Source organism: Aplidium turbinatum, chromosome 18 (assembly GCF_918807975.1).
Source record: "Aplidium turbinatum chromosome 18, kaAplTurb1.1, whole genome shotgun sequence".
In the NCBI taxonomy this organism is placed as follows: Eukaryota; Metazoa; Chordata; class Ascidiacea; order Aplousobranchia; family Polyclinidae; genus Aplidium; species Aplidium turbinatum.
This window is the reverse complement of record NC_137489.1, coordinates 5,659,832-5,681,975: the sequence shown is the minus strand read 5'-3', so window position 1 is coordinate 5,681,975 and position 22,144 is coordinate 5,659,832. Positions and strand designations below refer to the sequence as shown.

At 38.7% G+C, this 22,144-nt stretch overlaps 1 protein-coding gene across 1 annotated transcript; it reads left to right on the top strand.

Moving 5' to 3' along the window:
- The first annotated feature begins 11,667 nt into the window (after positions 1–11,667).
- On the top strand, positions 11,668–20,509 carry LOC145787338 (oxysterol-binding protein-related protein 11-like). Its single transcript, XM_082599062.1, has 15 exons — positions 11,668–11,786; positions 12,012–12,196; positions 12,430–12,600; positions 13,418–13,564; positions 14,126–14,226; positions 14,590–14,851; positions 15,776–15,873; positions 16,529–16,675; positions 17,283–17,451; positions 18,024–18,166; positions 18,384–18,513; positions 18,654–18,840; positions 19,066–19,156; positions 19,330–19,463; positions 19,818–20,509. The coding sequence occupies exons 1-15, from the start codon at positions 11,716–11,718 to the stop codon at positions 20,017–20,019; spliced, it is 2,238 nt and encodes a 745-aa protein (XP_082455188.1). The 5' UTR covers positions 11,668–11,715; the 3' UTR covers positions 20,020–20,509.
- Positions 20,510–22,144: the final 1,635 nt, after the last annotated feature.

Sequence of the window (22,144 nt, the reverse complement as noted above, 5' to 3'; positions counted from 1 at the left end):
TCACAACCGGTCAAGATTTCACTTCTTTATTCTTCTTATTGGCAAGCAAGTTTTGCATAATATAATTGTCAGGTGTAGGCCTACGTTGTAGCCTATTCCGAACACATAATTCTACCTCAAAACAACATCTCTAGTTCTCCTGCAACATGGTCAATAGGCTACCTATTCTTTCTTTAGCTAATAAAAGCCCATTCGTTGCTTCGTTTGTTCGGTTTGTCTGAATGCATCAATTGAAGAAAGACTTTTTGTTCTAAAGGTATTTTCTCAATAAAATCCTTCGAACAAAGAGACGTAGAACAGAACAAATTAGCTTAGATAAAGCTTACTGCAACTGGGTCAAAGTTAATGAAATTAACTTCTTAAACTGGTAAGCTACAATTTTACTGCTTTTGGAAACATTTTTTTTTTGTTAAACAAGAAGCTATTTAATTTTTACAGCTGTTGCTTAAAACCTCAAAACAAATTTATGCCTTACATTTATACAAAATGTAGCTCTCTCAAAACTACTTTTGTAAACTCTCTATTGTGTCCGCTCCGTTAGCTCAGTGGTTACGCGCCCGGTAGGCTATCACGCGGCGCTGGTTCGACTTTCGGGGTGTACGCTTGAGCAACGCATTCTCAAGACTGTTCTCCATTCAGCGGCACTTAGGGAATGGAATAATGCCTCGGCAACAACACTTCAACAATCGGAAATCTTCACTCTGCCAATCCTGCGTCAAGAGCTTATGTCAAGAGCCTACCAGTATGCGAAACTACCAGGAATAACCAATCAAGGCTTTGTTAGTCCGAAGATAAAGATTCAAAACCAACCAACCAACCTATTCAGCTAAAGCAAAATATTAACAAATTCTTTTAATCCTTTCTTCCTATGCAATTTTAAGCAAGTGTCTTCGCTGAGACACGCCGCGTGCTCTGGAGCGGTGTCAAACCCACGTCCTTTCGAAAGTCGCGCAGATGTTCTCACCACTCGGCTACGCAGGCGACTCAAAGTAGCCTAAAAGTAGCCTACCAGTAAAAGTAGCCACCACAATTTTAATAAGGCTAGGCTGTATACAGGGCCGGATTTAGCTGATGGGGGGCCCGGGGCACTTTTAGATCGGGGGGCCCCGTGCAAAAAAATTTTTCAAGCCTACGGCGCGAAAAACCACCTCTACGTCTACAGTAGCATCAGTCCAGTACTGCACAGCATTTTTCAAAAACTTGAAAGGCCAAAAGGAAACAAATAACACAAAATCACATTTTTTTCCACATAGGGGGGCCCTTCAAAAGTCGGGGGGCCCGGGGCAACTGCCCCCTCTGCCCCCTAAATCCGGGCCTGGCTGTATATTCTAAGCCAACGATACAAAATCTCTATCTCTCCATGAGAATTTCCTGTCTACGTCTCTGTGCTCGCTCAGCATCTTGGCTTTACTGCAATAGTCTGCATTTAGTCAGTAGCTCAGCAAATCTCATTTTTAAAATATTCTGATGGACTACTCATATTAAGTGTCATCTTGTTCCAAAGCATGTGTGTAACCGATTACAAAGAGTGTAGACCAATTACCTTCCAATGACCAATTACAACTGTCAATGACAGAACAGCTGGATTTACACACAATACAATCCTCTGACTTGGGCGTTCCATTGTTTGCAATGGTTTGACAAAACTCAAAAACCTTTCTACTCATGTTTGCTTTTACCTTTGACGTAGTCCATGCAGCACCACTTTACAACATTCATTAAATGCACAAGTAAACTTGCGTTGAGTTACAAATTAACTTTAGAATCCGAATGCAAAATGATTTTGTAATTTCTAACAAATTTGTAAACTGCAGTTTGCAAACGCATTTTTCTGTTTGCACATTTTTTTGGTTTGCAGACGTTGAATCAAGAAAAGATTAATTTTCTGCCTGAAAAAAGCTTGATAATGGCCTATGACTGATGCACCACTCAAATAGTGTAAGCTATATTGAACTCTTGGCGTGTTATGTAAATTGCGTACAAACTTTTGATTGTTCAAATTTTCTCTATATTTTGCAAGTGGGATAATAGCCGAAGTAAATACATTTTGTACAGGGTGGTATTGTGTAATAGTTCAAACATATCTGTCAGAATTCATTCTTACTGTATGACTATATGGTATTTTTCGTTCCATTTGTCAAATTAATGATTCTAAATGTGTCAGAATAACAGCTGTATTGTAGGCTACGTACCGTACGGTACATTTGCTTGGTTTTTGAATGTTTATCCTCGGACTGACAAAGCCTTGATAGGTTATTCCTAATAGTTTCGCATAGCCTACTTGTAGAGGCTCTTTACGCATGACCGGTTATCGAGATTGGTAGAGTGAAGTTTCCGATTGTTGAAGTGTTGTTGCCTGGGAATTATTCCATTCATTAGGTGCCACTGAATGGAGAGCAGTCCTTAATTAGAATGCATTGATCAAGCACACACTCCGAGAGTCGAGCCAGCGCCGCTTAAGTTTGAAACTTTTTTGTTCACGAAGACACGTGCTAACCAACTGAGCTATCCTTTCATGGTCGTTCGCTATGGTATGGGTCAAGATGAGCTTGATTGATTAGATCTTTATCCTCTGACTGGGAAAGCTGCTTTGAGACCTTAATCCTGGAAGTTTCGCGTATTTGTAGAAGCTTTAAACCGCTAACACAGGCCCGTCACTGAGATTAACAGAGTGAAGTTTCGATTGTTGAAGTGTTGTTGCCGGGGAATTATTCCATCCATTAGGTGCCGCTAAATGGAGAGCAGTCATTAGAATGCGTTGCTCAAGCGCACACCAAGAGAGTCAAACCAGCGCCGTTTGATCTTGAAGCTTCTTCGTTTACGAAGTCACGCGCTAACCAACTGAGCTATCGCGGCGGACACGTCACTGCCGTCACCCTATCCCAGGGGTCACCAAACTTTTTTCTCTGAGGGCTAGATTGCTGCGAGATTAACAGCTGCGGGCCGGATGCGAATTGCGAAAAGATACACAACTATTTAAAATCTCCATTGACTTAAATTGAGCACAATAAATAACAAAGTCAGCAGTGAAATAGCAAAGTTGTGATGAAAATCGAAAGGTTGCTGGAAAAGTTATCCCCTGCTGTGATACACTACAGGGCATTTTACACTACAGCTGTTATTTCCGCAACACGTGGCGGGCCGGATGAAATCAGTTCGCGGGCCGGTTCTGGCCCGCGGGCCGTAGTTTGGTGACCCCTGCCCTATCCTAACATTGTTGAATACTATACCGCATGGCCTACTGTTGATTCGTATGACGCTATAGTAAGTCCAAGCAGATTCTTTTGAGCGCAAATCAATCCATGAGTCAATCCATGAGGACGTTGTTGCATTGGTGGTTTGTAATGTATCCTCCATGAAGCTTGGTTACTGGATACTCCGATATAAGATGGTCTATGAACTGATTTGGGCCGATGCATTTAGGCAGTTTGGTTGAGTTGTCATTTCCCGTCAATAAAGGTTGTTATTTGTTTTAGTTTGTTTTGTTCTTATGCGGTTTGCAGTGGAGCATAATTTTCTGGTAGCCATGTCAAAGCCCGTGAGAAGTTTTGTTGGGCCTGTAAGTAAGTTAATTCTCCACCAGGAGGGATACTTTTTTATTCCAGAAGGTCTGCCACTCCGCTGTAGGCCTAATATTAATTGGGGTTCGGTTTTGTAACAGGGGTGTCTTGATTTAAGTGGCGAGGTTTTTGGTGCTTGATTTATTTGTTGAACTAATGGAAGATTTTCTGTTGAGTTGAGAATTTGTTGATGCAAGTTTGAAATTGCTGCCAGTCTTCGGATGTGTAGTGGAGAAATATTGCACATTGTTGGTACGGTAACCATTGTGTGTGGGGTAGGGTAGGCTACATTTCAGTGAACCAGCAATCAGACACATTGTGGTTAGCAACTGTAGGCTATATCAACTTTGCTTGCATTGGCTGACTGTGCCCAAACAGGTGCGCAATACTCTGCAACAGAGTATCATAAAACCAGAGCTGAAGTGCATTGCATTTGTTGATTGGCACCAGTGTCCAGCAGTAGGCTGTAGAAAGAGGACATCAGTAGACAGTAGTGTACTGCTGGCAGTACGAAAAAGCAGTAGGCTACTCGGCAGTACCGCTTGGCGCTGGCAAAACCAAAGCTGAGTCCCGGCGGTCCTCCAGCAGAGTCAAAAGCTGAGCATAAACTCTTGTTTGTTTATTGTATGAGAAAAGCAGTGCTCTGGCACTGCCCTGGCAGTTGTCTTATTTCTTGTTCATTTGTTTTATGAGAAAAGCAGTGTTCTGGCACTGCCTAGCAAAAGCAGAGTTCTGGCAGTTGTCTTAAGCAAAGCTTAAGAGTGCCACCATGTGGACGCTGTTACAACCATTGCGTCAGATGTTCTGAAAACTTTGCACCAATCTTAGATATTAGGCCTACTTCTTTTTTTTCTTCTGAGTTGTATAGGTTATAGCCTGTGTACAGTAGTAGTAGTAGTAGTAGAATATCATTTGTCCTTAGTTGATGTGATGGCAGCGGCAAGGAACTTTGGGTTGTTGTTGGGTTCAGTCGTGTTCTCATTGCTTTAAGTCAAGAATTGGCGCTCCAGTTGTTCCAGGAACGAGGAGGCGACTGATTCTTAACTAATTCATCAACTTGTTTTAAAGTATCAGGTTTGGTGGCCGTGCTTAACTATATTTATTGATGCATATACGGTATACCGCAATATTAGATCCTTTCATGCACGTCTTAAACTTAAACCATTTAGATTTTGCCACCTTTTCCTTTTGTTGGTTTTGTTACTGTATTTCTTTTTCATAATATCATTTCTTTTGCATTCTGACAAAGAAAAATAAATTGAATTGAATTGATCTTCAAGTGTTAGGCTACATCAACAAACGAATATGTGGCACTTTCAGGTGGCTTATCTTTCATTCTTTGTCCATAATCAGCTCCTTCTGCTCCTCATTTGGTGGAAAAAAAGAGCTAGAATGAGTAGGCCAACCTTAAGAGAATAAACAATGCAAAAAGTAGGCTATTTTTCAAGTTCTCTCCATTGTCCTGAGAAAATGGCGGACAGCGGTTTCTATACTGTTGGTTGTTGATTGGTTTTGAATCTTTATCCTCGGACCGATAAAGCCTTCATTGGTTAATTTCTGGTAGTTTAGCATACTTGTATAGAGGCTCTTGACGCAGGGCAGGTTGCCGAGATTGGCAGAGTGAAGTTTTCCGATTGTTGAAGTGTTGTTGCCGGCCGGGGAGTTATTCCATTCACTAGGTGCCGCAGAATGGAGAGCAGTCCTGAAATGCGTTGCTCAAGCGCACACCCGAGAGTCGAACTTGCGCTACGTGATTTTGAGCCGGGCGCGTAATCACTGAGCTAATGGGGCGACAAACACCGTGTCCCTTGTTGGTGTTGTGGATGAGAGTTGAATTATTGGGTATCAACAGATGTTCCTTGCGTAGGACACGCGAAGTAGCCTATTTCTCCAATTGCAGATTTATACAAGAAAAAATGGGGTTCGATTTTGTGTTAGATGTCGCAAGGAAATATTCCTATTTGATTAGACCAACATCTTTTAAAGTAGGTGGAAACTTGCCTGCTGGACTCTTACTTCAAAGAGGTTTAATTTCGTCTCGACCACACTCAACTCAACCATAGACTGTCACAATGGAAAGATGGAGACATCGGGTTTGTGTCGTTTGTTTTCGCACCTTTAGATCCTTTTTGTTGAGAAAGCCGCTTTTGCCAGAGCAGGGTTGTGCTACACCGGAGAAAGGAGCGCTGGTGATCACAGATGAATATATTCCATCAATAACAAATATTCCCGCACAATGCAACAGCGGCGATTATGACGCGCTGACCTAATTTTGCGTCACCTCTTTGATAGACTACTACATATTTTCGACAGTTAATCCACGATTATTCTATTGCGAAATTAAATAATTGGCTAGAAGAGACCCGCGGCCAAACTTGGCCGATTGAGGAAGTAGCACCGGCGGTCATTCAAGCACTACTTAGCGGCCATGGCCGCAGGCTGCTTTAAGGCTTAACAGTAGGTTACATCATTATAACATAGCATGATGCCCTTCTTTGTATACCGGACACTTGTAGGCTATCATCACTCAATAGCCTACATAGTGAACTGATAGATTAGCATTATCGCTATATCTTATCTTAAAACTTGAAAAAAAATTGGCCTTTTTAGTAAACAAAAGCGCCCTTTTTTTGTAATCTTGCCCCCCCCAATCAAAAATCGTACCGGCGCCCCTGTTTGAGACTGAAAGTCAAAGTCAAGTCCGCCCCGATAGCTCAATTGGTTAGCGCGTCACTTCTGGAACGAAGAAGCTTCAAGATCAAGCGGCGCTGGTTCGACTCTCGGGTGTGCGCTTGAGCAACGCACGTTAAGGACTGCTCTCAATTCAGCGGCATATGGATGGAATAGTTCCCCTGCAACAAGACTTCAACAATCGGAAACTATTCATCAATCAATCAATTTTGTTTCAACAGCGCCATTTATTAACAAACAAGCAGAGTAAATGTAATCGTCAAAACAATGCATTGTACAACTGTTGGTTAGATCATGGCGCAATCAGGATGGTAGCGAAAGACATTAAGCAGTCATGTAGTCAGCCACCACCCCATAACAGTAAATCTAACTATTGATTGATTGATTGATTGATTGATTTTATTTCGTTGTAGGTAAATATAATACAATAAATACAGCAATAAAAAAGGAATTTCCAGCAACGGGAATCTGCGAAGAGACCATGGGTCTTCGAGTCAAGCAGATACCCCAGATTCTAATAGAAGTTCTAATATTGCGATAAGAATAATTCAATAACGAAAATTGAGACAAGGTGTTAGAAGATGGTCACAGAGAAATATATTTAGTAGTTTATCGGTAGCATAAAGGTAATACAAAATTAATCGTGCTAATATTTGGCGATGAGTGAATATTTGTGTTGTTTTTTAAAAGAATAAAATGACAATTACTACACATTCATACACACTAGTGTGCAGGGCAGACACAATACTTCAATGATTAAAACGTGTTCGCCACTGAGATTGAGAAACAACTGCTGAGAAAAACTTAAAAAACTAAGAAAAACTTAGGCCTGGAGAATTTGGAAATTGATAAAGATTTCGCAAAGACAGAACAATTCAAAGAAGCCCATATCAAGAATCCAAGTCTGCGGTTGCCGCATGTAGCAAACAAGCAATTGACTCGCCAGCCTCAGCTTTGGAAGAATAGAGATGAGGAAAGTAAATGATTATCCAGTGAAGCAATTGAAGTACAGTACGGTAGAAAATTTATCAAACAACGATTAGTAAGCCATGTGGATTATTTGTTTTACATTCTATTCTATTGTGTAACATCTTGTTTGCTGCCCATTGTCAAATCGGTTCAAAGTTTGTCCTAAAATTTTTTGTTTTAAATTCAGTTGTTTTTTTTTTTAAATTTTTTGCATTAGTGTGTGTTGTATCGGTATAAATCAATTTAATTAAACCAGCGCAAGAGTTTTTAATGATAAATTACTTAGTTTTTGACATAAAAATCGAACGTTGGCCAGCAATCAAGCCTAGTCAGTTTTTAAGCAGGGATGCCAGACAAGTTTTGATCAATCGCACTTAGCCTAAATCGACAAAAATTGTTTTTTTTTCTTGCTTTTATTTCAATGCGAAGTGTTTGATTTTTTTTAATTGAATTTAAATTTTGTTGCTTTATGTCAGTGGAAAAGTGTCATAATTTGTTATTTTGGGCTCAAACTTTGTAATAATACGTCGCCTGGATTTGATTTGTTAAATTTAATCTGAAGAAAACATTATTGACCTATTGTGTTATTCGGTTACACTCAATTATTTCTCATTTACATTCTATTCAATTTGTTTGTCAAATTATACGGTCACATTGCGCTAGTTTCATGCAGCCTAACAGGTCACACTGAGAGTCACTCAGCCATTTCTTTGATGACAGAACAATAGGCCTATACCTTTTTTTAAACTGTGATTATTTTTGTATTGTAATACTGTTACTGAAAATGTTTTTACTCGTAGCCTTGTACTATTTATTGGCTTGAACTTTTCTTGGTTGCACTGAAGTTTAAACGCCCTTGCTACAAGAGTTTATTGATTTCAAAAGTTTTTCCTATTTTTAATCACCCGGAATAAAGTTTATATTTGAATAAAACCTCAGGACTTCACTTGAGGATCGCAGCAGCACATGATTTCTTTTCTTTCATCATTAATATTATTGAACATCAGCCTATCTTGTTTCAACGTAATTTGCCGATGCTTGACATTTGTCACATTAAGAACTGGGAAGCAGCTGACTCGATGACTGATATAGTCTTTCGCTGCTTTCTGTCTGTTGTGGTATTTAGATAGCTATGGTACTATTTTATTCGTATAGTGTATAATTGTACCGTACTATTGTCGCAACAGACAAAATAAAAGGTTTCTCTCTCTCTCTCTCTCTCTGCTGTTGGTTTGAATCTCCATTCCCAGTTTTGTTCGGCTTTCATTTTAAGAGGTGCTATTCTTTTGTCATAAGCTTATGCGTGTTACCGCATAGTGCACATTTAATGAAATAACATAAAAATCAAAAGCTAATCAATACTAGTAATATCGGAATTAGGAAGAAAAAATATATTAGCAGTACCATATCTGGCAACACTAGGTCAGAACTCAGAACAACCAGGCCATTACCAAACTCACTGATTGTCATAAGATCAGACCATGTACTGCCCAAGGTGCCCAGATCCATCCAGATAGCAAAGCAGTCATTTTTTATGTTGATGGAATGTGTAAGTAAATCAATTTAAAAAAAGGCAGTGGCTATTTGACCGGCTCCGGTCTTTGAATCTGAAACACTATTTGACCGGTCATGACGTCACTACATAAGCGCTTTTTTCTTTTTCTCTTTCAAAGCAACAGACGAGAAGCGCCGATATAAGTCTTCAACACGTATTCTTCAACTCAGTCCGTGGCGCGTGCGATACGTCTCCGACTGCCAATCTAGAGGGGATGAGTTCGATACTTTCCGGAAGCATTCTTTTTTTTTTTATCTAAATTTTGACCCGAAGCGCATTTTTGTGGTCAATTTTTAATTTGAGTAGCCTACAGCCCATTTTTTATGTCTTTTCAAGTGTGAGTAATACTGTTAGAGTTTTTTTAATTTGCTGGAATTTGAGAATTTCTCTTGGTAATTTTCCGATCGTCATAAGGGAACGTGTGTTGCCGAACGACCCTACATTTTTCTCTCAAGTTAGTTATATACAATACTTCTTTAAAAAATGGTTTTACCATTATCATTTCTTTTAAAAGAAGTATTGTATATAACTAACTTGAGAACTATACTTGAGAACTATTAACTAACTTGGACTGTAGGCTACTCAAATTAAAAACTGACCACATAAATGCGCTTCTGGTCAAAATTTAGATAAAAAAAAATGAAAAAAAAGAATGCTTCCGGATAGTATCGAACTCATCCCCTCTAGATTGGCAGCCGGAGACGTATCGCACGCGCCACGGACTGAGTTGAAAAATTCGTGTTGAAGTTAGAACTTATATCGGCGCTTCTCGTCTGTTGCTTTGAAAGAGAAAAAAAAAGCGCTTATGTAGTGACGTCATGACCGGTCAAATAGTGTTTCAGATTCAAAGACCGGAGCCGGTCAAATAGCCACTGCCTTAAAAAAATGACTGATTTAATTAAGTTATTGGCCCTCATACAACATGACTAGATTTCGAGAGAGCACATGATGCAGTGAGAAAAGAGGTTACAAGCTGTGACATGCCACAGAATAGTTTTAAACATCAAGGAATTGGTGAAAAATTTAATATGACATGGACTAGCAGCATAAACTTTATGTTAATCGGATGCGACCTAATTCGTACCCTGAACAATTCATTTCGTACTCTGAAAAAATAGAGAAAAAAAATAAAAAAAGCCAAAATAGCACACAGATCGGAGTTTCCGCTTAACCCTAACCGTAAGTTTAAAAAGTTTGCGGAAACTCCGATTAGCGACTTCGGCTTTGTTGCGATCAGCGACTTCGGCTTTGTGCTATTTTTTCTCTCGATCTTTTCAGGGTACGAAATGAGAGTACTAATTGTTCAGGGTACGAATTAGGTTGCACCAAATTAACAAACTGGCAGACATCGGCAACAATATTCTTTTAGACAGAGCGACTATCAAAAAAGTTGATCACTATATATATCTTGGCCAAAAAATTACAACCAACTCCAATAAAGAAGATGGAATCAAAAGAAGAATATCACTTGGATGGCAAGCCTTCGGAAGAGCAAGGTCGATATTTAAGTCAAAACTGCCTCTTTCTCTCACGAAACAAGTCTACGATCAATGCATCCTTCCAACCGCTACATATGGTGCAGAAACTTGGAACCTTACAAAGAAATTAACACTTAAACTAAGAAGTATGCAGAGAGCACATGAACGAATCATGATGGGTTTAACATGGCGAGATAAAAAGACTGCCGCATGGATCAGAAATCAAACGAAATTACGAGATATATTAAGCACAATCAAGAAACTAAAATGGTCCTGGGCAGGTCATATAGCAAGATATCAGGACAATAGATGGACTAAAAAATTAACAACATGGACACCATGAGAAGCCAAAAGAAAGAAAGGAAAACCAAAAGTGAGATGGAGGGACGACATTGACATAAAATGCAATACAACCAATTGGTACCAACTAGCACATAATCATGTAAATTGGCATGAAAAGGGGAAGGCTTACGCTCTGCAGTGGGCTCTCACAGGCTGAAAATGATGAATGATGGCTTACTTGGGTTGCACCCATGTTAATCTAGGATGGATCTACCGGTACCGTATTCTATTTGTATGATACAGTATATATTCACTGGTTTATATACCATTTCTATTCGTCCGAGGTTGGTTGGTTTTGTATCTTTATCCTCGGACTGACAAAGCCTTTAACAGGGCTGGTTACCGAGATTGACAGAGTGAAGTTTCCACTTGTTGAAGTGTTGTTTCTGAATTATTACATCCATTAGTAGCCGCTGAATAGAGAGCAGGTCCTGATATGCATTGATCAAGCACACACCCCGAGAGCCGTACAGAACCGCTTTGTCTTGAATTAGGCTCTTAAACATTGACCTAATGAGGTAGACAGAAAGACACTTAGAATCGCGTTTGTTAATTGGTGACATTGTTCTCCTTTGAGGGTAGGCTAGCAACTATCACAGTAGTCCCCACTTAAGTCCACCTCGGCACCAAGAAATTTTAGGCTTATTAAGATAAGTGAGGGACGATTCTCTGTCACTCCTATATGTTACCGTAAGTAATTTTGGACCGGACCAAATTGAGCTTAATAAACAGAGACTACTGTATTAGGCTCTGATTCAATTACTGTATTCAAAAATTTACAACTGCTTTATCAGGCCAGTGCTCATCACATTTGAAAAAATGTGTTTGGAAAATCGATTTTATATTGTACCTGTAGTTACGAAAAAGATTTTCAAAGTCTAAATATTTTATGGACGTGTAGGCTATACAGTTTCTTTTTTCTCAAATTTTTCTCAATACACTGATGCTCGGAACTGTTTGAAATCTATAAAAAAAATTAAGCATACACAACACTTTAATGTTTAAACCTATAGTATTATTTTACAAGTTTGCATGATCGAACTTTATTTTGGGCTTTGTTTATGTGAGCAAGAAGGTCTGTAAGCATTTTACCAAACTTAGTTTCTGTCAGCTGCAACTCATGGCTGGATTAGTCCCTTTGGATGGGAAGCTGAGTAAATACACCAATGTTGTCAAAGGATGGCAAAACAGGTACGGTATATAGAATAGATTTCAAAATTATCTTGATTGTCATATCGCTATATTCTTAAGTAGTTAATTTCAATAAATTTTACAAACTTTTCAACGCATCATTGGAAAAGTACTTACATGTCATCATCATTGATCATATACCTTATACCAAAAAAATCATGCATGCCTTGCATAGGTTTTCTTAACGTTAAATCTTTGGTGTGTTAACTAATATTTTAATTTCAGGTATTTTATTCTAAATCCACAACAAGGCATTCTTGAATATCACATTTCTCAAAATGAGGCATATGGTTCCCATCATAAGCCGCGAGGGTCACTTCTTCTTGCTGGTGCTGTTATTGCTCCTAGTATTGAAGATGAACTTACTTTCAGTGTAAATGCTGCAAATGGTGAAGTGTACAAGTTGCGGGGTGAGTAGATATCTCTTCATGAATATATTATTAGCCTGTATTTGTAAAATGTATTTTTTGTCAAGATGGATGATATTTACTTGTGTCAGCAATAACTCAAAAATGTTTTGCTGACTTGTGTTGTAATGTTGTTATAATGTATGTCTCATTTCGATGTATTTTTATCTTCTTTTTTTTTTGAAAAACTTGAATCATAACTTTGACTGTATATAACTGTTTTCCATGTACTGTAGCTGTGAGTACAAAGGAACGGCAGGAATGGATGTCTCGCCTAAGAGCTGTAGCTCATCATTTTACATCGCAAATAGCTCAGGATCATCCACCTCTGCAATCCTCAGTGAATCGCAATACTCGTGGGAAGTCAGTGGTGTCAAACATCAGCTCAAATTTGAACAAAATCAAAGGTACATTTACAGGGTCTGCTACTATTCAGTGAGAGCCTTTTTCGAAGAGTTCCCTATTCGGCAATTTTTTGAAATTTTGTTTGTAAATTATCAGGTACCGTAGCCTAATTATCATTGCCGCTTTTACATCATTTTAACATCGCTAAACGTTGAAATAAGACCCTAACCCCTAATTAATCCTAAGCCCTACCCCTAACCCTGAAACGGCAATGATAATTAGGCTATGGTATCCAATAATTTGAAAAAAAATCACTAAATAGGGAACTCTCCGAAAAAGGCTCTCACCGAATAGGGAACTCACCGAAACGGACCATTTCGACATTTACAAATACAATGGAAACTTTTGTTGGCAAATTTATTTAAATTTGATTGCATTGCCTCGTGGCTGTGCAGTGTGCACAACTGTTTGAATTATTGTATTAGAAAACACTGTTTAAGCTACTGGTATTCTGCAGCAAATAACAATTTTTTAATAGATATTTTCTGTGTGCTCAAATCAGTACATTTGCTGAAAAAATGGCAGGTGTCTGTCCAGCCAGTGGTTGTACCATAGATTTAAACTGTGATACTTTTGATTTTTTTGTCATATTCAGGCCTGTGCTTGAAGATGTAGTTCACTGGAAACAAGGAAGTCAATCACTTCTTTTCATGTTCAAATTAACTCGCCGTTGAGTGTCTTTCCAGGACACAGGACACGCCCATATCCTCTTAATAAATGTCAAACCACTTTACTACAAAGCCCACTTTTGATTATAATGGTTTTAATTTCATGCTTAAAAATATCAATTTGGATTTAACTAAAAGTAATGTGATTTAGGTCAGATGCAGCAGAATCTGTCTTCAACATCCATACCAAATACTTCAGCCAGGTCAAAGACATCTGTGAATGAATCCAGCTCTGTTGGTGCATTGCCTAGTGGCAGTCATAATGCCTTAAACGGATCTCAAAAAAATTTAGCTTCTGGTCAGTTTGAAAGCTTTTTTTAGAGCCAAACAATTGTTTAAAAGAAAGCTGTAGTAGTTAGCACAAGTTGGTCTGTTGACTATCTAAAAATTGTGCGCGTGTTTGCAAGTGGTTATTTAGTTGGAGTTCGTGTTGACAAAGCTACATTGTTTGCTTTCAATCACTCTGAACTTTGACTCTCATGGAAAATCAAGATGACTTTTAACTTAGAATCGTCTCAGAATAGACTCCACTCTAAATACATGATGAATTACACTGTTGAAGTGTTGCTGCCTGGGAATTAATTCATCCATTAGGTGCCGTTGAATGGAGAGCAGTCCTTAATGTGCGTTGCTCAAGCGCACACCCCGAGAGTCGAACCAGGGCCGCTTGATCTTGAAGCTTCTTTGATCACGCAGTCACGAGCTAACCATGTTAGCAACTAAGCTATTGGGATTTGGGATGGACTACTGTAGGTGTGGAATGCCTGCAGTCAATGCTTGTAGTCCTGTACTGTAGGTATGTGAATGCTTTTACATACTTCAATGTTTGTGAATTTTATCAAACAAATAATTTTGACAGGTCGCGTACGAACCGACAGCCGTGCTTCACTTGGAAAGAAATCAGAAGTAAGAAGGTCTCTGCAGACATCAGACGTCAAAGAACTTCAAGACGCTAAGGAGGTTGGTGTTAGACATTTGCTTACATTTTGTTTCTTCCATTTAACTTTCAAACTTTTTAAATGTTTAAATCTGCTAAGCATAACAATATCTTCAAATTAATTTCTTAATAAATTCTTGTAGGATCTGAAATAAGTTAATGGTGGAAATTGCAAGAAAGTCGTTTTTAGCAAATTATTCTATCTAAACAAAGGCAGAATCTTTATGGGTTGGTCAAGTATGCTCGAACCATCGTTATAGAACGTAGTGCACCCTTTAAACTTGTCTACCTTTAATCTGTGTATGATTTTAACCCCGTGTAAGCGCGTTAGTGTCTAGCATTAGGTATTTAAGTATTAAGTACCCTGTACCATGGTGTTTTTTCAGGCGCTTGTATCGGCTGACAATTACCACGCTGGGGTCATCAGCATGCTTGAGGGTCTATATTACCCATCAGTACACAACGACGGCAACGTGGAAACCTCATCTCAAGCTTCTATAGACGATGCACCTACTTACCATCCACTAGCTTTGGATACCGATGTTCTGTTGCTAAAGTCCACATCTACTGCAATGATACAATCCCTAAATAGTTGCTATTTCCTTTTGCAAAAGTACCAGCAACATGTTTCAGCTGCTCTGCCACCAGGTAAAAAGTAACTGAAATTTTTACCCTGCTGTTAATAAGGTAAAAAGATGTACTTTCATTCAGGTAAATTTTTATTGATTAAACCAAGCATCAGAAGTAAAAAGGTGTTTTGCGTCATGAAATGATTTTTAATTTTTAAAAAGGACTCTGCTCCTATTAGCTCTGTCAAAGACATCAATATTTCTTTTTTCAGCCACGGCTGGTGTAGCAATAGTTTTTTTTGTGTCCATAAGCTTTTTCTGTAAGCGTTTAATTTGTGACCTGTTTTCTGACCGGCAATGGAATAGGTTGAGATTTGCAGGCTTGCATTTAGAAAAGTCATATTTGATTGTTATTTTTTACAAAGCATTCACTTAACAGCCATAATTGATCAATGATCAGCCTTTTCTTGCAATGCTTATCCACAATGCCCTGTGTTTCAACACAAAATATGGTTTTTAAAAAGCTAGTTTTGTTGATAAACCAATCATTCAATGTCAACTCAACCAATGGGTTAAACACTTTCCACTGACCCAGACAGCAAAAATGACGGATTTTGCTGATCTGGTGGTTTTAGCATGTGGCTATCACGAAAAAAATACAAATCACGACACTTTTCACGAATTATCACGAAACTTATGACTCTTGTATGTAGAAACGACCAAATCTAAAATTTTACCTGAGTCGGATCAGCAGTTACACTTTCAACTTCTGACCTTTTTGAATCTATATAGATTGACCCTAATGGGGCTTTACATATGTCACGTCACTGTTTTACGTCACCAGAAACATTTCACGACGGTATCCTGTATTCTCCCTGACCAAAGTATAAAGAATTTTTGAAAAGGAAAAGTTGCTGTTTTTTACGTTGATTGAACGTTTCTGAACGTTTTTAGCATGAATAAAGAAGGTTGCAGTCATTTGATGCAATCGTATCCCTTGTAGACGCTGAGATCGCGTGGGTTGAACCGAAAAGGGATGATCCATCTCTCATGCTGCCACACCACAACGATCCGGAGAAGCATGCACACAGCGTTGCGTCGGTTAGTACTGGTTGCAACTGGTTCCAACTGACCAAAACTTGTTTTTTGAATTTGCAAATCGATAAAGCTATAAAAACTAAACTACAAGAACTTGTTAGATTTGCATCGTTTCAACGTATGAAAACAACTTCTTCAGCTTGTTTGATTTGCCGTTTTGCAAATTATCTAGCTTCTCCATTTCTTTGTTCCTTTCAGCTATTTGCTTCAGCTTCTAGGTGAAGGTTGATGAGCAACAACAGCATTGTTTCAATGTGTATTGTGTAGCAAGCCGACCATTAGAACTTGTATAAGATCTATCAGTGTTTGTATTCGAGAACACCATGCTTGAAAACTAGCAGTCGTATGTTACACTGCGTCAGTTCTGCGTTTGCAAAGTAGTGAACAGTAACGTTTTTAAAAACTATAGGCTATTGATTATAGTGCGTATAGCACAGAGTATGAAGACAGTATATTTTTCAAAACTCAGACTGAACATGAGTTTAGTAGCCTATCTACATGTTTGGCTGCTTTTTTTTGATTAGAATAACGTTTTTATTGCGTGATTTGCTCTACTTTTTAACTGCAAATGATCTACTCTACACCCTATTCTGCGCTGATTTGTTGACGTTGCGGCGTCGTGCTTATTTTTTAACGTCATTATACCACAAATATTTAGTTTGAAGTCCCATCACTCGCGGACCCTAACGATGAGGTGGAGGATTCTTCTCCTATCCACGAGGAGGATCTGGGTCCGGTAGATGAGCACAAGAACGTCATCATGCATCTGCTCTCCCAGCTCAAACTTGGCATGGATTTAACCAAGGTATATCGTGCCTAGCAGTAGTTGCAGTGTTCATCTTTCGATAGTTAAGAAAGTAAACGCGAAAGTTTATGAATTATAGTTTTTGTTTCTTCACTGTCGTTTCGCGCATCATGATAGTGCGCATCCTCAAACCGAATTGTGAAATTAGAATTTGTAATGGATGTCTGGTACTGCAAAAAGTTTAAAAATGGATATGAAATTTGTAAAGTGAATATAAGATACCGTAGGCTAACATACAGCTTTCAAGAAAAAAAGACTGAAAATCATCCGGATATTGCGTAAGAATCTTTCAAGCCAGATTCGGCGCTCGACGTTTGTCATTCTGTCCTCTCATGACCACAGGCCGCCTACAGATTGTATATTGAATAAATGGGCGTTGGATTTGCGTTATCTCTTGTTGCCTTTCTAAAAATGTTCGGCGATTTCTGGTATAGGGTTAGTTAGTTTCATAGCCAGTAAAAGAGTCTGCCGGCATACGTTGAATCAATGTAAAAATTGACTCCTTTGCTGGCTTGGGAACCAGTGAAACAGGCTTAAGTTATAGTTTTCCTGGTTGCCTGACTATTGATACGGAAAACTTAAATGCAAATGTGTTCGACGAATCCAGGTCACCTTGCCTACCTTCATACTGGAGCGAAGAAGCCTGCTCGAAATGTATGCTGACTTCGCTGGTCACACCGAACTATTTACATCAATTCCTGGCGGAGTAACACCAGAAGAAAGAATGTGTCGAGTCTTGAAGTTTTATTTATCCTCGTTCCATTGTGGAAGACAGAGTAAGATATGTTTGTGAATTATTAAGAAAACATCATTAAAGTACAATAGTTTGTTTGGTTTGTCAACGTCTCTCTATTTCTACATGGTTTTGTTTATAAAGCTTTTATGTAAATATCTTCCTAAAGAGCAGAAACCAAACTCATTGTCAGATGAAATTGCGACAACTTTTAATATGATTGAATTTTAGCTTTGGAAATGGCAACACTTTATTTTTTGAAACGTGTGCCATGACATGTATTTACGTTCTGCATTTTGAGCTTAGGTTCTTCATGTTTTGTTTGTTTTTTCGTCATTGTGCAGATGTTGGTGTAGTTTCTAATTCATTTTTGTCCAGCATCCTAACAAGTAGCAACCATTGTGTTTGATGTGATTTATCAAATCAACTTTTACTAAAATATGTAGTTATGAGCATATAATGACGGGAATCATTTCCCATTGTTAAAAAAGTCTGACTTTCGGTTATGCAGGAACTATATTTCACTTGAGCAAGAGACATTTTACCTTAAAGCTCACACATCAATTTTTTGCTCTGACTGAGCTCATTTCAAAACTTTCAAATTTTCTTTGTCAGGTCAAATAGCGAAGAAACCATACAATCCTATCGTAGGCGAGGTGTTCCAGTGCAGCTATTACGTTCCAAAGAGCAACGCTGAAGAAGATACCTCTCAGCCTTCTGCAACGACTCATCACAGAGTTCAATTCATTTCAGAGCAAGTGGGTCTTCTATGTCTGTTTGAAAACAACTGCTGAAAGTAACGTTCGCGTTTTGACGTTTCTACTTTTTTTCTGAACCTCTGCTATGTTGGCATGTACTGGTTTCGCTATGATGCAGAAATAAAAAAAAGTTTAAAATTTTTTTAAGTCAGCAAAAACTGTTTTTTGGATTTCTCAACGCAAGAATTATATTAAACTCGAATCATTTCACTTCCAGGTGTCACACCATCCCCCTGTGTCAGCTTTCTATGTTTCTTGTCCTGACAAAAATATCAGCCTGGATTCACACATATGGACCAAATCAAAGTTCATGAACATGTCAATAGGTGTCAGTTGTGTTGGAGAAGGTAGGCTAAGCTTTGTCTTTGTCCTTTATGATTGTTAAAGCTTACTCGAGATCTTCGTCGTTTTTCTCAAATCAAGATACTTTATTTTTTACGGAAATTATTCACCATTTTTCTGTATTTATGTTTCGTTGTCTCTTCAGGTGTTTTAGTGTTGTCTGATTTCAACGAAAGATATACGATGACGTATCCTTCAGCTTTCGCTCGATCCATATTGACGGTGCCATGGTCCGAACTGGGAGGGCGCTGCACTATAAGCTGTCCTGCGACTGGCATCTCGGCCACTGTTGTGTTTCATACCAAGCCCATGTACGGCGGACAACCCCACAGGTACGGAAACACTTTTCCGTGAGAAATTTCACGCTCTTATTGAAGTGAATTTTTTAACAAAGTGGAAGATGACATTTTTTTCACTCCTTTGAAAAAGGATAGTAACGGGTTAGGTCTTATGTTTGACAACAGAGACAGTTGTTTTTTAATCGAAAGCCATAGAAATAATTCAAACAAGGATGTTTTTTTCCCGCTATTCCGTCCACAATTGTTATTTGTACTCAGAGTAACCGCGGAAGCTCGGAACAAAAGTGGATTCATTTTCTGCAGAGCAGATGGGAAATGGAACGGACAACTGGAGTTTAACTATTACAAGGTAAGCTGCGTTTTAAAGTTCCCGAGGTCATGCTGTCATGGTCTACTTCGCGTTATTGTCATGTGCACGCTTCAACTGTTTGCAATTTGTGTTATTTTTACATTAGTTTAACGCCTGCCGACGCCATGCAAAAAAGACAAATTTTGCTAACTGAAATCCTCCTTTATTCCTAGGAAGCAGACACTTCAAGTGGAGTTAGTGACTCTGCGGACACCAGAGGTGGCACTGAGACTTTGGATCTAACCAAACTACGGACCTTTCACAAACACATTCGACCTATGGAGCAACAGAGCCGAATGGAATCCCGGTATGTCTGCTACTGCATTCGGTTTACAATTTATTCATTTTGCAAAACTCATTTCGCCGAGTTGGTGATTTTTAGCTTTTTCCAACCATAAACAGACAAAACTCAGCAACAACGCGCCATTTAACAGGTTAAAGACAAAATGGCAAACGTTTTCTGCTATGCATCTAGCCCTTATCAAGCTTGTATTGTAAAAGAAACTAATTTTATGTTTTTCTATTTATGTCTTGCAAAAGAATCTTTCCACAAAATGTCTTTTAATTTCAGTGTAATCTTAAACTCTTAAAAGATTTTGTTAGTAGATGACTAATGTGACGTGATTTCTGACAGCGTCATTTGATTGGTTGACATTTGCAGAAAACTTTGGAGTCACGTGACGAATTCCTTGTCCAGTAGCGACATCTCTTGCGCCACCCAGCACAAAACTGAACTTGAAAATCAACAGCGGGAAATAGAGAAACAGAGACAGAATGCACAGCTTCCAGTACCTACAGCTTTCTTTTCAGTATCGAAAGGGAAAGATTATGATATTTACCGTCATCGAGATATTTTGGAATAGTTTTCCATAATCAAAGGAACTGCCGAACCACGAAATATTTCCACGAACTTGACTTCTCTATACGGTCCCACTGCAACTGCCTTGCGTTGTGAGCAGTCATATCTGTGATAGTTATAGCAACGTATAAAGACGCACATTGTTATGGTTTGATAAATTATCTGCAAAGTATTGTTCTGTTTTGAGTCTGGAATTGTGACAGAAGCGCCACCGCTGGGATGAGATGATTTCTATACGAAGGAAATGCTTGCGTGGACTTAAGAGATGCGGATTACATTCATGCAAATAACGCTTAAATTCTATGTTATAAATTTAGGTTGTTTTCATTTGGCTTCTTACAGAATAGGACACAGGATTTGAAGGTCACTTGTCATCGAATTCTGTGACTGAATGGGTCGTCATTGCCGCATTATCGTAGAAGACTTGATTTTTATGAGTTAAATGCGAGGGAGTTACACAAAATAGTTGCAATACATTTTGTTGTATCTTCATATGTAATTTGTGCTTGGATGGAACACTGTATGTTTAAGATGAATTTTTTTTTCGCAAAGTGGCTAAAGAAAGACCCTGATGTAGTATTTTATGTGCATGAGCAGGCCTGTACGGACGCCAGGCAGCACTCCCTTCACATGCTGCTGCTTTATTTTCTTTCCACGGCGGTAAGGCGGCAACCGATAGTCTGTGACACGAATTAGTGGTACGATACTGGAGCCCAGCCTCTTGGGTGAAACACGGTGACTATCGCTGTCATTTCTTTCTACAATCGGCTGCCGAAAAACTCCCTTCACATTTTTGCGATTAAAAATTCTGAAAATTAAAGAATTGTTACTTTTGTAGTTCGTAAACACAACGCGATTCTTTTACACGTGACATATTTGCAGGCCTTTATGTAAATACTAATTACCACATTACCTGCTGTAGTTTCCTTACCGCCCGTACATTCCCAATCAATAAGTGTCGCGGTCAGTAGGAGATGTAGCGATGTAAAATGGTCACTTTTCTGGCTGGACCAACATACAAACTCGCTTATTGCATCCCACTCAGCAATTCAGTCCATTTTTACATTGATTCAACGTCTGCGGGTGTTCAATTGGCGCAAAAATGACTAAGTTATCTTCTACTGATAAGTATCAAGTTATTAAAACGCCATTTTCTTAGTGTTTATTGGTCAGTTGTGAAAACATTGGTATCAAGTATCAGTATTTATAGTTATAAAATACACTATATACTAGCCTACGCTTTAACTTTCCCATGGACAGGTGTTTGATATGTTGTTTATGTTTTACAGTTGTTCAGAATTAAAACGGTTTTTGCGTTAAGAAGTAGTGTTGGCTGAACGTTTTTTTTAATGTCTGTATTTGTCAGTTATGTGACGTGAATGATTTTTGATGGACCTTTAAACAGAGGTCCCTGGTTTAATTCCACCTGAAAGCGTTTTCAAACTTGTCGTAACTGCTACATTGACACTTTTGTTGCTAAAAAATCAAGATAAAGTCTGCTAAACAAGAAGTATGCAGTTGGTTTTATGTTGATAATATTGAGTTTCCTGATAAGAAAAAAGGATAATTTGTCTACTCCAGATCGCATTGGCATGGATTCTCCGCGCATAAAAGCTAGTTGTGCTGTGTCATTATTTGACACGACTTGGCATTGTACGAAATCAAATGACGGAAACTACCCGGCCGGTGTCGGTAGGGTTAATGAAGTTTGTTCTGTCTCGTGAGTTTCCAAACACAAACTTGTGTCCCTAGACAACAAATCCATCGTTTTTACATTGATTCAACGCCTGCAGACGTAAAATCTACGTAAAATGACGGATTTTTCTATGTGGGTTAGAATGATTTCTTTTGACACTACGCGGACTGACGATGTGAAGATAGTTTGAAAGAACTGTTGCTGAGAGGATTCCGATCCCATTTGCTGGCCGGACACCTGCAGTGAATAGACGTTTCATTGTACCCGGTAGTCCATCATTGTTCTTATGTTTATGCTACTCGCCTGTTAACCCTTGTGTGAATTGAACTAATATATTTTACGTAATGCATTGAATTCCTCTTTGTTAAACATGTCGCGATTTCTCCCCCTCTCGTGTAGGCCAGTTAGCAATAAATATTATGGCGAAGATTGT